We start from the raw sequence: 15,556 nt of genomic DNA, 5'->3' as shown, positions 1-15,556 counted from the left end.
ATAGTACTACAAATGGATATTAATTTCCTGATTGTAATGCAATAATTTAAATAGTATTACAAAGATTTAAATAATTTATTTTTGGATAACACTACAAAGATTTAAATAATTTGTTTTGAGATAATATATAAAAATTCAATAATACCACAAAAAATTTTGGTCCTTAACAAATTACAAAAGAAGTACATAAACATTAAAAAATCTCAAGTTTGGTCCTCAAATCACACTAAATGGACAAATTTTCCCCCTCAAGGGCTAAACGGTAGAATAGTAAAAATCAGGACCGAATTTGAGATTTATGAAACTTTTTGGCTGAAAATGTAACTGTATAAATATTGGGTACTAAAAATGTGCAAACCCTATTTTCTGGATATTAGTTTTGTAGTTCACTCAAAAAAATATCCCACAATATACACAATATATGAAAAGTTTCATATATGTAAACCCATGAAAACACTATCAGTGAACCAATCACACCCTAATTACACTACTTTTTCTTCTCTTTTTTCTTATTTTACTCATTTTTTTTCTATTTCAATCTCTTACTTCACTAATTTCACATTAAAACTCATGTCATCTCTAAAGTTTAAAAAGTCACAAACTTTGGGGAAAGTTTGGTTTTTCCCACAAACTATAAAAGTTGCGCCTAAAGTCAAGAACTTTATCGGATCGTACAAGTTTCCCAAACTACCCGACCTGACGACATATTTCCGTTAAAAACTTATCTCACGTGGATGCCGGAGGCGTGAGTTGGCAAAATTTTTGAACTAAGGTATTATAACCTCTTTTTGGCTGATTTCGAAAGTACAATCCCAATTAAATCGATGGAAAACGTAATCGACAAGAGTGAAATCGTCGACAAACGGTTTAGGGATGAAATCGGCAACGTGTAAAGAAGATTCAATAAAAAAAGGCATAAAACGACGTCGTTTTGTGCCCAGTCAGAAATTTTGCTAAGTCACGCCTCCAGCATGCCACGTGGGATAAGTTTTAACGGAAATATGTCGTCTAACAGGTAGTTTGGGAAATTTGCACGATCCGATAAAGTTCATGACTTTAGGCGCAACTTTAATAGTTTGTGGAAAAAACCAAACTTTCTCCAAAATTCATGACTTTTTAGGCAATTTGCCCTTTAAGAAATGAAGAAAGTATATCATACAATGTGAAACACAAATGTCTATTGTTTTATAGTGAAATTTTTGCTCTATTCTTTCAATGTAATTTATTAAATTTAACACAATAGTATTTGCTTTATTTGTATTTACCGTAAAAATATTGTTATACAATATATATAGGGTCTTGTTAGGTTGAGAGTTTTGAACCTAATTGAGAATTGAGATATTGCTCAGCCACTCATCTAGAATATTTATGAAATATCAACAATATGTAGTTTATGTCAACTAGAGGGTATTATCGTCAATAGCCTGCACATCAAATGTCACAACTTTATTCAATAAATATTTTTTTTAATTTAATTTTTATTTTATTTTATTTTTTAAAAAAAAATTAAGTTTTTTTAAAAAAAATTTTAAAAAAATTTTAATTTTTTTATTTTTTTTATAATTTTTATACTTTTTTTGTCAACTGCATATACAATTCATGTCAACTACACATCAAATGTCAACAACTTTATTCAATAATAACTTTTTGACATGAATTGTACATGTAGTTGATATTATATGTGTGTAGTTGACATGAATTGTGTATGTGGTTGATATTATATGTGTGTAGTTGACATGAATTATATATGTAGTTGACATTATATGTATGTAGTTGACATAGATTGTACCCATTGACATGAATTGTATATGTAGTTGACATTATATGTGTGTAGTTGACATGAATTGTATATGTAGTTGAAAAATAAAAAAATATTAAAAAAAAATTAAAAAATTTAATTTTTTATAGTTGACATAGATTGTAGTTGACATAGATTGTACCCATTGACATAGATTGTATATGTAGTTGACATAGATTGTACCCATTGACATGAATTGTATATGTAGTTGATATTATATGTGTGTAGTTGACATGAATTGTGTATGTGGTTGATATTATATGTGTGTAGTTGACATGAATTATATATGTAGTTGACATTATATGTATGTAGTTGACATAGATTGTACCCATTGACATGAATTGTATATGTAGTTGACATTATATGTGTGTAGTTGACATGAATTGTATATGTAGTTGAAAAATAAAAAAAAATTAAAAAAAAATTAAAAAATTTAAAAAAATTTTAAAAATTTTAAAAATAAATAAATAAAATTAAAATTAAAAATTAAAAAAAATATTTATTGAATAAAATGTACCATGATATTACCATTCAGCCCTTTCATAATTAACTAATCTATAAATATTTTCCATGTGGCAAAAGCTGGACCACTCATTTAATGAAAATGAGTTCAGTTCAGTTCATAATCAAAGCCTAAGGTGTTATCTGATGGATTCTTCATCATATTCAGAGTCGACGTTGACGAATGTTGAAGGTTTTTGGTTTGATTTTCATTAACATGACTTTTATTATACTTTGGTGGTGAATTATACTCTGTTGACATAAATGCAGATTTGTTGACATTCGATGTAGTAGTATTTATTGATATCATGTATACTCTCTGTTGCTATGATGATCATTTCTTGTTTACCATTATACTCTCTGTTGCTATGATGATCATTCTATGTAGTATTTATTGATATCATGTATACTCTCTGTTGCTATGATGATCATTTCTTGTGATCAATGTCGAACCCTTCTTAAAGACCGAACTAGAGACCAAATTTGGGCCACTCATTTTTCTTAATCTTATGGTTCTGATTAATTTACAATTAATTTAATATTTTATTAAATAAAAATGCTAATTATTTTTATTTTTAATTTTTTTAATTTTTCAATTTTTTTAAAAAAAATTTAAAATTTTTTTGTTTTTTTTTTTATTCGATAAAAACTTGCTGGAGTAAATAATGAACTATATTCACTACATAATGAACTAAATGAAGTAATTTTTCACATTCATTATATACTGAATTTACTTCAAACTGAATGATAATTATGTCATAACACATTATGAAGTAATAAACTAATGAAATGAAGTAATAACATAACTGAATGAAGTAATAACATGACTGAATGAAGTAATAAACTAACGGAATGAAGTATTAAACTAATAGAATGAAGTAATAACATGACTGAATGAAGTAATATAAACTAACGAAATGAAGCAATAACATGACTGAATGAAGTAATAAACTAATAGAATGGAGTAAATGACATAAATAAATGAAGTAATAAACTAACGTAATGAAGTAATAGCACGACTGAATGAAGTAATAAGTTCATAACATACTTCATTTAGATCATTATTTAGGTCATTATATAGTGAATATAGTTCATTATTTACTCCAGCAAGTTTTTATCGGATAAAAAAAATTAAATTTTTTTAAAAAAATTTTAAAAAATAAAAATAAAAATAAATAAAATAAATAAAATAAAAAATAAATTAAATTAAAATTAAAATAAAATAAATTAAAATTAAAATAAAAAAATTTTTATTAAATAAAATATTAAATTAATTGTATATTAATCCTAACCACAAGATTAAGAAAATGGATGGCCCTAATTTAGTCTCTAGTTCGGTCTTTAAGAGTGGATATATATAGGGTTATGATCAATTGAGATTTTTTATGCTAATTGAGAAATGAGATGCAATATCAGCCACTCATTTTTATTAAATGAGTGGTCCAGATTTTGCCACATGGAAAATATTTTTAGATTAATTAATTATGAAAGGGAAGAATGGTAATATCATGGTACATTTTATTCAATAAATATTTTATTTTAATGTCAACTACATGTGCAATCCATGTCAAAAAGTATTTATTGAATTAAGTTGTTGACATTTGATGTGTAGTTGACATGAATTGTATATGTAGTTGACAAAAAAAAAAATTAAAAACGTTTTAAAAAATTTTAAATTTTTTTTTTTTTAAAATTTAAAAAAAATAAAAATAAAAAAATAAAAATAAAAACAAGTATTTATTGAATAAAGTTGTTGACATTTGATGTGCAGGCTATTGACGATAATACCCCCTAGTTGACATAAACTACATGTTGTTGACATTTCATAAATATTTTATCACTACCATGTATATATATATATATATATATATATATATATGATTTTAATCAAATACCAAACCACTTTTAAACCTTAAACGCCGAAGAACATCATTATATGATAACCTGAAGTTCATTATAATGAACTAAATAACAAACTTATAATGAACTCCAAATTTCTAAATTATGCATGATGATGTCATTGTTTTTAAATCTCATAATTCCCTATAATGAACTACATATAAAGTTGTAATGAACTCTGCGTTATTTTATAATGATATGTTTGGCTTTTAGCGTTTATAACTAGTTTGGTATATAACACAACCCGTCCTATATATACACAATTCGTGCATCCACAACCAGTAACAAACAAAATAAACAATACTCCATAGGGATATAATCAAATGTAGACAATATGGAGTATATTCTATAAATTTTAAACTATGATTTGAACGTTGGAAAATATCAACTGATGATAAAATAATATCAACAAAAATTATTAACACAATGTCAACGGTGAAAAATTTTTACATTGTATTGACATGTGATTAAAAAATTTGAAGTCCGTAGAATATATAGAATTTGCATTTTATTAGTATCATTATTCCATATTCGTATGAAGCACACCGATAGCACACTGTAATGTCGTGGTAGCTTCAGTGTGAACGACCGTATGCATATCTCAAATACTTATAAAAAGTGAGTTCAAATGCTGCCTCCATTATTAGAAATGAAAAAAGAGAGGAGCGTACTAACATTTGTTCCTCTCTCTCCCCCTCCTGTAAAGAGAGAGAAAGAGTTGAAGAAGCATTGACTTAGACAGGGTTCGATTACTCTTTTCTTTTCTTTCATTATATTGTTCTGAATTTTGTTTATGATTATAACACTCTTCTTGATTTGGCTTTGTAGAATACTGGGGTTTCACACAGAGTGGCTTATAGAGTCTTCAGTGAGAATTTCTGGTAAACAAGTCAAGTTTTTCGAGGTCTTGTTTGTTAAGTATGATTTATTTGTGGTACAAAAAATTATTCAACCTTATCTTTTTAGTCAGCTGATGGAAACATTTTGCATACTGATATTTCATTGAAATAAAGCAACTTGGGTCTTTCTTTAATAAATTAATATAATCCAATAATGTTTTGGTAAGAATAATTTTCCAATTAAATAAGAAAAATTATACATTCACATTGGATCTACTCAGAATTGTATTTGCAGTGAATCAAATATGGAATTTTTGTTTCTCGATTGCTAATCCTAATCAGTAATCATTCCTTTAGAAGTGCAGAGGCTTTTGAATCATGAAGAGGGCATAGAAAGGGTTGAACTCAGTTACGGACGTCAGGCTTTTGTTCTTTTTTTGAACTCATATTATTATTTGGTAGTTAAATGTGAACAAGTAGTGTTAGTCAACTATATTAGTTGTATTTGAACAACAAAACAACAAAAAACCAGGAATCTTCGAGTTAGGTGCTATTAGCAGTATTTAAGATCTCAAAGCTCAGATTTATTTCTCAACAATGGCGGATGAGAAGAAGAGCTTTGTGAGAATTAGTGGTAAGTCCCATTTGAATTTGATTTCTTGTATAGAGTATATTTTTAGATACTACTCCTAACAAATAGGCTTTGGATTTTGCGTGTAGCTCTGCTATGGGCAGACGTGCTGGTGGCTTACGCCCTCTTCGTCATGCAAAACTATCTCACTGATGTCTGGGGGCTCAGCTTGATCCACGCTGCTCTCATCTTGAACATTTGGAACGGAGTTTATCGGATACTACCACTCTTCTTCCTCTACTTGGTCGACAAATACCTCGGCTATTTGAAGCTTCTTGTCTTCACTAGCTTAGCCTATGCTGCAGTAAGTCACTCTGCCTTATGTTTGGTTCATAAGATAATTATAATCTCACAACTTAATTCTATAAGTCTTGCCACTATTTTATCTAAGAAATTGAACATTACCTTACTGCATTCCAACTTTTCAACACTAATTCTCTCTCATTTGCAGGGGATCACCATGGTGGCTGTGTCAACTCCTCCCCTCGCAAACGCAACTGGCACGTGCAAACGATACGAGCCAGAATGCGTGGGCCGCGCTCAGAAGGACATCCTCATCGCTGGCTTGGCCTTGGTAGCTGTTGGAGTGGCCGGTAATCTTGTCTCGCTATTACCTTACCTGAAGAAGAAAAGCGACGGAACTAGTGCTAACGTATATCAGATAATTGGCCTAATTGGGGTGGTGGTTGTGCCTATAGTCGGAGCCATTGCTCTTCCATACATCAGACCACCAACTCTCAAGTTTGGGATCCCAGCCATCTGCACTGTCGTCGGCACCTTCCTTTTCCTCACCGGTTTCTCCAAATACACCGATGATGATCCCTCGCGTAACAGCCCTCTCTTCAATGTTTTCAGAGTGTTCGTCGCAGCCTCACTCAAGATCTTCCGTTCCCACCCAGTCAGCAACAAGGATTATCACGGCTACGAGATAGGGAAGAAAAAATTCACAACCACAAGGTGCCTCGGGGGTTTGCATAAGGCCGCCATAATATTGCCCGGTGAAGTTCCCCCCACTGGGAAGAGCTGGACACTCTGCACCGTGGAGCAAGTGGAAGAGGCCAAGATTGCAGTGCGGATGGTCCCAATGTGGATGACTTTCATAGTTTGTGGCGTTGTGGCCGCCATTGGAGACACTTACTTTGTCGAACAAGCAGGCAAGCTCAACCGCAACATAGGGAGAATAAAGCTGCCTATTCAAGTACTTCTACTAGTAAGAAGGTCAACAAAAGATTGGCTAGGCGGCAAGGTGACAGAATTCCTGAAGAAATTTAAAACAGACTGGGCGCCCTCGTGTGGGATAGCAGCGGGGATGCTATGTTCGATCCTGTGTTGTATAAGTGCAGCTTTGGTGGAGAGAAAGAGGCTTGATGTTGTGAGAAGCGATGGTTTGCTGGATCAGCCGGATAAGCAGATCAAGATGAGTATTTATTGGCTGGTTTTCCAGTTTGTCTTGTTAGGAGGATTAGAAGCTTTTTTGGAGAATAGTGTGAGTGTATACTACAGAGATCAGTCGCCTGAATCAGTCGCAGTCGCAAACTACCTGGTGAACTTCATTCGAGGGGTGACCGGTTTGGGATACATGTGCAGTGCGCTTTCCGTGTATGTTGTGGGGAAGATAAGCGAGAAGGGAGGGAGGACAAACTGGTTTCAGCATACCTTGAACCGGAGTCGACTGGACAACTACTACTGGGTGCTGGCGGGTTTGAGTTCGGTGAATATGGTCGTGTTTGTGTTTGTGGCGTCGTTCTATAGGTACAAGAAGCCGGAAGAATGTAGGAGAACGCCTGACGCAGGTGGTGGTTACACGGATCCATATAACGAAGGCGATCAGAATAGAACATGTTGTTGCTTCTGTTGAGATCAGTATGAAAAACTTCTTCCATATTGTGTATCTTTTGCAATGTATCATTTCCTGGCCACATTGCTCATGTTGCATTTGCACTAGCTTAAGTATCACTTTCTTAATTTCTTCTATTATAGTAGAATTAATCAGCTTTCTCGACTTATAAAAAAAAAAACAATCTTGTAGAGGCTGTGGTTATAAACCTAGTGTTAGCACTTGGCATGTTCATGAGAAAAGTAAATAGAAGCAAACAGTATGCACATGCCAAATATGTATAACACGTGTGTTAAATGCTGAGAAAGAGAGTAGCATTTGTTCCTCTCTCTCTTCTCTACCCCTTCTGTGAGTTAGGCTGGGGGAGAGAGACTAAGAAGCATTGACTTAGAAAAGGTTCGTTTTACTATTTTCTTTCAATATATGACATTTCTCTGTTTCATGTCAAAATTTGACATTGAGTTAGATGGAAATAGTTTGCAAATCAGATTTTTCACTTGGGTTTACACTAAATCTATACCAAAAACACTTTCCAGATTTTAATTTATTGCATTCAAGTCCAATAGAAAGAAAAAGGAAGGAAGAGAAACTAAAATGCAGAGAGAAAAACTTACAGAGCAGTGGGCGTGGAGAAGAAAGGTGATTCTATTAGTTAACCTAATTTAATAAATTACTAGTAAAGTTAATATTTAATATAACATTTACATTAAAATAGGTTTGAGCTTAACTTAATGTAATAGGAGTAGTTAAAAATGTATATCCGTATGAAGCACCAATATACTCACTCTGATGCAGACAATGGTAGTTACAGCCAAGCCAAGCCAATGGGCGGGGGCGGGGCCACAGAAATATGAAAGGCCAAAATTTTGACCATTTCCAGTATACACTACTCCTATTTCCTCCAGATTTCCTCTTCGGTTTTACCCAAGTCAACTCCAGCCGGTTGACTCTGTAATGTCGTGGTAGCTTCGGTGTGAATATCTCAAATATATATAAATAGTGAGTTAAATGCTGCCTCCAATATTAGAACATTTGTTCCTCTCTCTACCCCTTGTGTGTTTGGCAGAAACAGAGAGAGAGACAAATGAAGCATTGACTTAGACAGGGTTCGATTACTCTCTTTTCTTTCAATAGATTGTTCTGTTTTATGACTATAACACTGTTCTGATCTTCTGTTTCTTGTTTCTGACACCAATAGCTGATTCCTTTGCAGAATACTGGGTTTTCACACAGAGTGGCTGTCTCATAAATATTAGAAACTTCAGAGAGAATTTCTGGTAAAGAACTCAACTCTTTCGAGATCTTGCATCTTATGCATTATTTGTGGTACAAAAAATATTCACCTTATCTTTTTAGTCAGCTGATGGAAACATGCATATCAGATATTTCATTGAAATATAGCAACTTGGGCCTTTCTGTAATGCATTGTCAATGCTAATAGATTAATTCATAATCCAATAATGTTTTGGTAAGAATTATTAGGTTGGTATTTCCAATTAAATAAGAATAACTATACATTCACATTGGATCTACTCAGAATTGTATTTGCAATCATCAAATATGGAATTTCTGTTTCTTCATTGCTAATCCTAATCAGTAATCATTCCTTTAGAGGAGCAGAGGCTTTTGAGTCAGTCCCAACTATGAAGAGCGCCGTCAGAATATCTGGTACAATTATTAGTAAAACTTCATTTCATCTTCTCATTGGATCCAATTCGGACAATAACAAACTGAATCTGTTGTTGTTGTTTGCAGCATTGTTGTGGGCTGACATATTAGTGCTCTACGCCTTGTTTGAGATGCAAGATTATCTCACTGAAGTTTGGGGGCTAAGTTTCACCCACGCTGCTGGAATCCTCAACATCTGGAATGGAATCTCTCTGGTTCTCCAACCTCTCTTCCTCTTTGCCGTCAGCACTTTTCTCGGAAATTTCTACATGCTCGTGATCTCTAGCTCGTCATACACTCTGGTGAGAAACTGATCAGGCCTTATTCTTGATCACGAAATTCTTGACCTCAATTTTCACCTTTTTGTCCTCGTATAGGGAATCTGGCTTCTGTTTATGTCAGCTCCTCCGGTTCTTGCCAATGCAACAGGCACGTGCAAGGAATACGAGCAGGAATGCATAAGCAACACACACAAGTCTCTCCTCTACACGGGGATGGCGTTAATAGCTGTGGGAGTAGCTGGCAACAACGTGTCCGTGCTATCATTTCTCAGAGAGCAACGGGAAAATAAATCTAGGGGTGCGGTGATAGGTTATTTGAAGATACCAGGTATGGCTATGGTGGCTATTGTAGGCTTAGCAGGAGCCATCGCGCTCCCTTACATAAAACCATGGACCTACCGGTTTGGAATACCAGCGGTCTGCACTACTATTGCTGGCATAGCCTTTCTGACCGGTTTACGTTTTTGCACGTTCGATTTCCCGGATCCAAATAGGAAGCGGATAGAAAACTTGGGAAGAATGTTTACCCTCCGTATGTTACCAATGTGGCTGACCTTCTTGGTGTGCGGGATCATTTCATCAACGGGAAACACTTACTTTGTGGAGCAAGCAAAGAACCTGGACCGGCACCTCGGATCATGGGAGGTTCCTACTCAGATTCTGCTGCTTGCTCAGACTTATTTAGGCATATTGCTGGCATATTTGGCAAACTTCAGAGGACACGGGGTTGTAAAGGCGAAGATATTGGGTGTCGTGTGCTGCATCGCGGCTGCAGGGGTGGAGAGGAGGAGACTTGGGGTTGTTAGAAGCGAGGGGTTGTTGGATAAACCGGAGGACGATGTCCCAATGAGCGTGTATTGGTTGTTGTTCCAGTTCGCGCTGCTGGGAGGAATGGACAAGTTGTTAGAGGAGAGCGTTGCAGAGTTTGATGAAGAAGACAAACCATCTACAGATGGAGACGAAGACAAACCACGTACAGATGGAGACAAACCACCTACAGATGACAATGAAGCTGATCCCAAGGAGTTGAAGAAACGATGCATTCAGATCTTTAGTAAAGGGGTGTCTGGGCTGGGGTTCATGTGTGGTGTGCTCTTGGTTTATGTTGTGGGGAAAATAAGTGCAAGGGGAGACCATCCCAACTGGTTCCAGTTCAGCTTGAACCGGAGTCATTTGGACCGCTATTATTGGGTACTCGCGGTTTTGAGTGGTGGCAGTTTAGTCCTATACGTCGTCGTTCGCAAGTGTTGCTCCTGTTTGGGGCGGTGACATTTTATGTTTAATTTGTGTATTTTTATGTCTCAATTATTTAATGGTTGGAGTTACTAATGGACTTCTGTTTGAGAAGTTCCTTCCTAGCAAGGGGGGAAGTCGTCTTATTTTGGCTGAGTGCTTTTTTGTACCCATATTCTAAATTTATAAATATGCGTGATTTGATTTTTTTTGTGTTGTTTTGTCGTTATGTGTGGTGTGCTCTATAGTTGGAATAATAAATGTAACAACAAGTAGGTATAGAGTATTCTCTATTCAATTGAATAACTAGTGCGCAATTAATAATTAGGATGTCATCCAGTAGCATGCACTACTTTTATTCCTTCTTCCTCTATTTCTTTTATATATTCTAATGCATTTTTAGTATCCTTCTAACGTATATTTTTCTGTTTTTCCCAATATTCTAACATATATTTTATAAAAAATTCCTAGTATTTATTACGTTTTTTGGCATAATCTATAATTTTTTTAATCATTTCAAATCTTTTCTAATGCACTATTATTTGAATTTTCTAATGTAGTTTAGTTCTTTTCAATGTAGTAGTACTACATCTTTCTAACGTAATACATAAATCTAAGAATCTTCATTCCAAGTACTGAAATAGTGAAAGTCGTTCAAATAATAACACTAAAGCTATCCAATCTTAATATATAACGAACTAATAGTGTCATTTATAAGTTATCCACTTTTTTACGCAAAGAATTTTTCTGATTAAAAAATTGATTTGATAGAGCGGATCAACCGGATTTGAAGCTCCAAGTCGATATAATTTACGTACCCCCAAACAAAAAATCCTGGATTCGCCACTGGTAGTATAACATTTGTCTTTATGGGAGAAACTTAAATTTAAATTATAAATAGTGTCTCACCTCACAACACATTATATTTATTTCCAATTTGTATACAGTATAATATTAAGTTATTATATACTATAAAAGAAGAAAATAAAAAAAGTAAAATTGTCCATATATGTTGATTAAAATTCTTTTGATATTAATATAAAAATTGCAAATGCACATCATCAACACAATATAATTACAAGACAAATTGGTTATTTATACCATAACTTTTAATTGACTTCTGGTTCATCCCATAACCTATAAGTAGCTAATTAAATCATAACTATTTTACATTTCATAAACACATTTGCATTAAATAGTTTTGCATTGGACAAAGTGGTCCTAATGTTTGTCAAATTTTTATTTTTTTGCAGTAGTTACTTGACTAAGTTAATTTGATATTCATAAACAACAATATCTAAAACATATTTTATGCCTAGACCTAACATTTGATAGGAAGTCATATGTACATTCAATTAATTATTAAGATAGAGTCATAGAGGAAAAAAAAGATGTATAGTAGTACAATCTATTTTTTTTGTTGTTCGAAAGAAAACTTAGAATAATTATATGAATGAATATCTTAATGGTTAATTAGTAATTACATTTTAATGTAAGATATTAAATTTCTATATTGAAAATAACTATAAAAAATAAGTAAAATAGTTTCATTTTTAAAAATAGTGTAAATAATATACAAGCAATATACAATTATGTTGGTTTTGTGTGCGGTTGAATCAACCAAGGCCCAAAGTAAGAAACTCAGGCCCAAGTTGAGAAGGCCCAAGTCAGCTGAGTAGTCGGCCCTTTTGAGTGAGTTGCACAGCTCATTCAGCTCAGTTCTTTTTCAACAGATTACCCTTCTTCTTCTTCCTCTAAGATTCGAGAGAGTAGATAGGGAATATACACTGTAATTCTTTTGCTTACTAGTTGAGAGTTTTACAATCGAGTTGTCTTCCCGATTGAGTAGTGAGCTAGATTGATTGAGTGTATTGTAATTGTTTTTTGGGTTGTATCTGGAATAAAATCGTCTCGCCTTCGTCCGTGGATGTAGACCCGTTTGTGGATCGAACCACGCAATTCCTTGTGTCGATCTTTACATTTGATTCTTCAAATTAAGAGTAAAACTATTTTTAATAGATGATAGATCAATCGGGGTCATTGATTGGAGATAAGATAAAATCTAGTACTGCAATTCAATGTTTACTCTTTAGGGTGTCTCCGGTGGCGCCCCTCCCATTCGCCCCTTCCACTAGCCCTTTTCATGCCACGTCAGCACTAGCCCTTCCCATTCCACTGCCACATCACTAGCCCTTCCCACTTCACTAGCCCTTCCCACTCGCCCCTCCCACTAGCCCTTCCCACAATTAAATTAATTCACAATTAAAATTTAAATTCACGAAAATAAAATTCGACACGAATACGAACGGGAAATACGAAAATTACATTAAAAAAAATTACATAATTTAAAAAAAAACATAGTTTAAAAATAAAATTACATAATACCCTCGGCTCTCACTCCTCCTCCTCGTCCTCGTCCTCGTCCCCGTCGCCCGTGCCGCTGCCACCTCCGACGTCCCCGCCCCCGATCTCGACGCCATCATCATCAATGGGTGGCATCCTTAAATCGCGCCGACATCGATCGACCATCTCCTTGTACAGCCTTCTCAAGACTGGATCGTGCGTGTTATACCACTTCAAAGTGATCTCGCATCAGGGTCTTCATTTGCTGCGCGCGGGCGAGGCTGTCGGCCTCTTCTCCTCCCGGGACCTCCGATTCGACCTCGTAGGACCCGCTACCGCTGCCGCTTCCCCTCGCCATCCGGCTGCGCAGCCTGTTGCCCCATCGGGCGACGACGACGGCGAGAGTCTGTTTCGTGGTAGCGGGGCCACTTCCTCGGCTTCGGGGAGCTCGTGACAACCAAAGACTGGCTGCTGTACTCACCGGAAGAGTTGATCTTCGTCCGCTTCCAGCCCAATTCGACACCAATCGCAAACTTTTGCGAATCCTTGACCACGAGAAAGGCCTCCCACTGGTCAAACTCTTTGATCCCCAACTCTTTGCTGGGGTACTCCGCACATCATCCTCAGACATGCCGCTGCTTACCATGCGCATGTTGTTTTGGTAGAGGGCGGCAAAACGACTGAGCTTAGGCCTCAACCGGAGCCACTGTTTCCGGCATTGCTTGGGGATGCGAGGCTTCGCCCTAGGCGGTTTGTTGGCGCAGTAGGCAACACTGATGCGATGCCACATTCGGTCAACATACTGGTTCGATCCGACGTAGGGATCCTCTACAACACCGATCCATGCCTTCGCAAGCGCGACATTTTCCCACACGGTCCAGATCGTCCTCCTCTCAGTCTCATCCGCACCCTCCTCCTCACCCATCCCCGTGTGTGAGGAAGAGCTCGGGACTTTGCCCTTGCCCCTACCCCGCTCCCTGGCCGTGGCCTTGCTTTTTCTCCTGCCCCTTACAGGCCCCGCCTCTTGGGGAGTTTCACGGATCGGCGATAGCCCCAGATCTTCAAAAGAGAAAGTCTCGATGCCGGCGTACTGAGTCTCCGGAACAGAAGAAGGGGAGTCATCGGCCAACAAATCTATATATGGCCGATAGACAGATTCCCTAGGCGTCCTCGGGCTCCTGTGCTGCATCGACCCACTCACCGACATATTTGGCGGCGTACCGCCCATCCCCACTGCCCCGGGCACCATCCCTCCCACCCCCGCCATATTTGGCGGCATACCGCCCATCCCCGCAGTCTCACCCATCCCCGACATATTTGCCGGCATACCCGCTGCCCCCGGTATCATCTGATCCATTTGACTCATCCAAGTGCACATATTGTAGAACATTTGGGGAGTCATCGCCGGCATACCGCCCATCCCCGCCATCTGGGGATTCATCCCCGCAAAATTTCCCTCCGATCCGATGGGAATCGAGGGTGTGTTCCCTCCGCTCGTGGTGGGGGAGTTTCTATTGTACTCCATTGTAGTAGAAATGAAATTTGTAGAGAGAGAGAAACTTGTCAATACAAGTGGTGTGAATGAAATGAAGTTGGGGGAGCCCTATTTATAGAGTTTATTATTTAAAAAAAAAAAATTTAAAATGTCGGACGTCCGACCTTCGCCACAGTGGCGTCCACGTCCGGTCGGACGTCGACGGGAGGGGCGAGGCCATCACAGGGGCACACGGGACGGGCGTGGGCGGCCGTCCGACCCACTATGACGCCCGTCAGGTCGCCCGTCCGCGACGGGCCAGTGGGAAGGACACCGGTGGAGACACCCTTACAAGATTAATCAGGGGTCATTGATTGTAGATAAGATAAAATCTAGTACAATTAAATTAGAATGTGTAGTAATTATATTTAAGTATGTTAAATTAGAAATTACTATACTAGTATATTTTTATTTTGACAAAATTAAATAATTAATGTATAAAATTTTATGTGATTTTAAATTTTTGTTTGATAAATGAAATAAGCTTCTAACCAAATTTTGCATTGATTTTAACTTAAATAATTTATTTAGCTTCATGTATTAGATTTTAACTCTACCTTATTTGTTTTAGATATTTTGGATGCATGTAATGTTAGCATGTGTGATATATATCATTAAAATCATTTGATATTATATACTATAAACACAGTACGTAGTGATACGATACCATATGAGACGACACGACCTCCTAAATCTTTGACCGTTGGATATGGAACTGTGAGGTGGTCCTACGCAAATCGACGGCTTCAGGATCACATCAATTCTCTATCTCCGTAACTTATCTTTATTTGTCAGCCCTCATACTCTCCAGCCTCCTCTCTTCAATCGCGGAGTGGATCTTTTTCTTTTTTCCCAAGCTTCCTCTGTAGGGTTTTCCTCTTTGCATCGTCTTTTACTTCCATTTCGTTTTTAATTTGTCGTTCGTAGCGTCGGTTTCTGCTGTATGGCTTTTCTCTGTAAACCTTTTTTTCTTCTAAATTCATCGATTTTTA

General features: G+C 36.4%; 2 protein-coding genes across 5 annotated transcripts; both read left to right on the top strand.

The window, feature by feature from the left end:
* The first annotated feature begins 4,814 nt into the window (after positions 1 to 4,814).
* Positions 4,815 to 7,642, top strand: LOC125221751 (protein NRT1/ PTR FAMILY 5.5-like). 4 transcript variants are annotated; one of them, XM_048123980.1, is made up of 5 exons: positions 4,815 to 4,941; positions 5,027 to 5,079; positions 5,403 to 5,671; positions 5,758 to 5,972; positions 6,120 to 7,642. In XM_048123980.1, the coding sequence occupies exons 3-5, from the start codon at positions 5,635 to 5,637 to the stop codon at positions 7,524 to 7,526; spliced, it is 1,659 nt and encodes a 552-aa protein (XP_047979937.1). In that variant the 5' UTR covers positions 4,815 to 4,941; positions 5,027 to 5,079; positions 5,403 to 5,634; the 3' UTR covers positions 7,527 to 7,642. The 4 variants fall into 4 exon arrangements, with proteins under 4 accessions (XP_047979937.1, XP_047979938.1, XP_047979935.1 ...); XM_048123981.1 differs by having other exon boundaries at positions 5,398 to 5,671; XM_048123978.1 differs by having other exon boundaries at positions 5,395 to 5,671.
* An 823-nt stretch (positions 7,643 to 8,465) lies between these two features.
* On the top strand, positions 8,466 to 10,897 carry LOC125221753 (protein NRT1/ PTR FAMILY 5.5-like). Its single transcript, XM_048123982.1, has 5 exons — positions 8,466 to 8,611; positions 8,719 to 8,782; positions 9,118 to 9,173; positions 9,261 to 9,475; positions 9,551 to 10,897. Exons 3-5 carry the CDS (start codon positions 9,149 to 9,151, stop codon positions 10,721 to 10,723), a joined length of 1,413 nt encoding a protein of 470 aa, XP_047979939.1. The 5' UTR covers positions 8,466 to 8,611; positions 8,719 to 8,782; positions 9,118 to 9,148; the 3' UTR covers positions 10,724 to 10,897.
* The last annotated feature ends 4,659 nt before the right edge of the window (positions 10,898 to 15,556 follow it).

The sequence above is a fragment of the Salvia hispanica genome, chromosome 4, assembly GCF_023119035.1.
Source record: "Salvia hispanica cultivar TCC Black 2014 chromosome 4, UniMelb_Shisp_WGS_1.0, whole genome shotgun sequence".
In the NCBI taxonomy this organism is placed as follows: Eukaryota; Viridiplantae; Streptophyta; class Magnoliopsida; order Lamiales; family Lamiaceae; genus Salvia; species Salvia hispanica.
The sequence above is the reverse complement of the archived record's forward strand: the minus strand, read 5'-3'. Positions and strand labels throughout refer to the sequence as shown.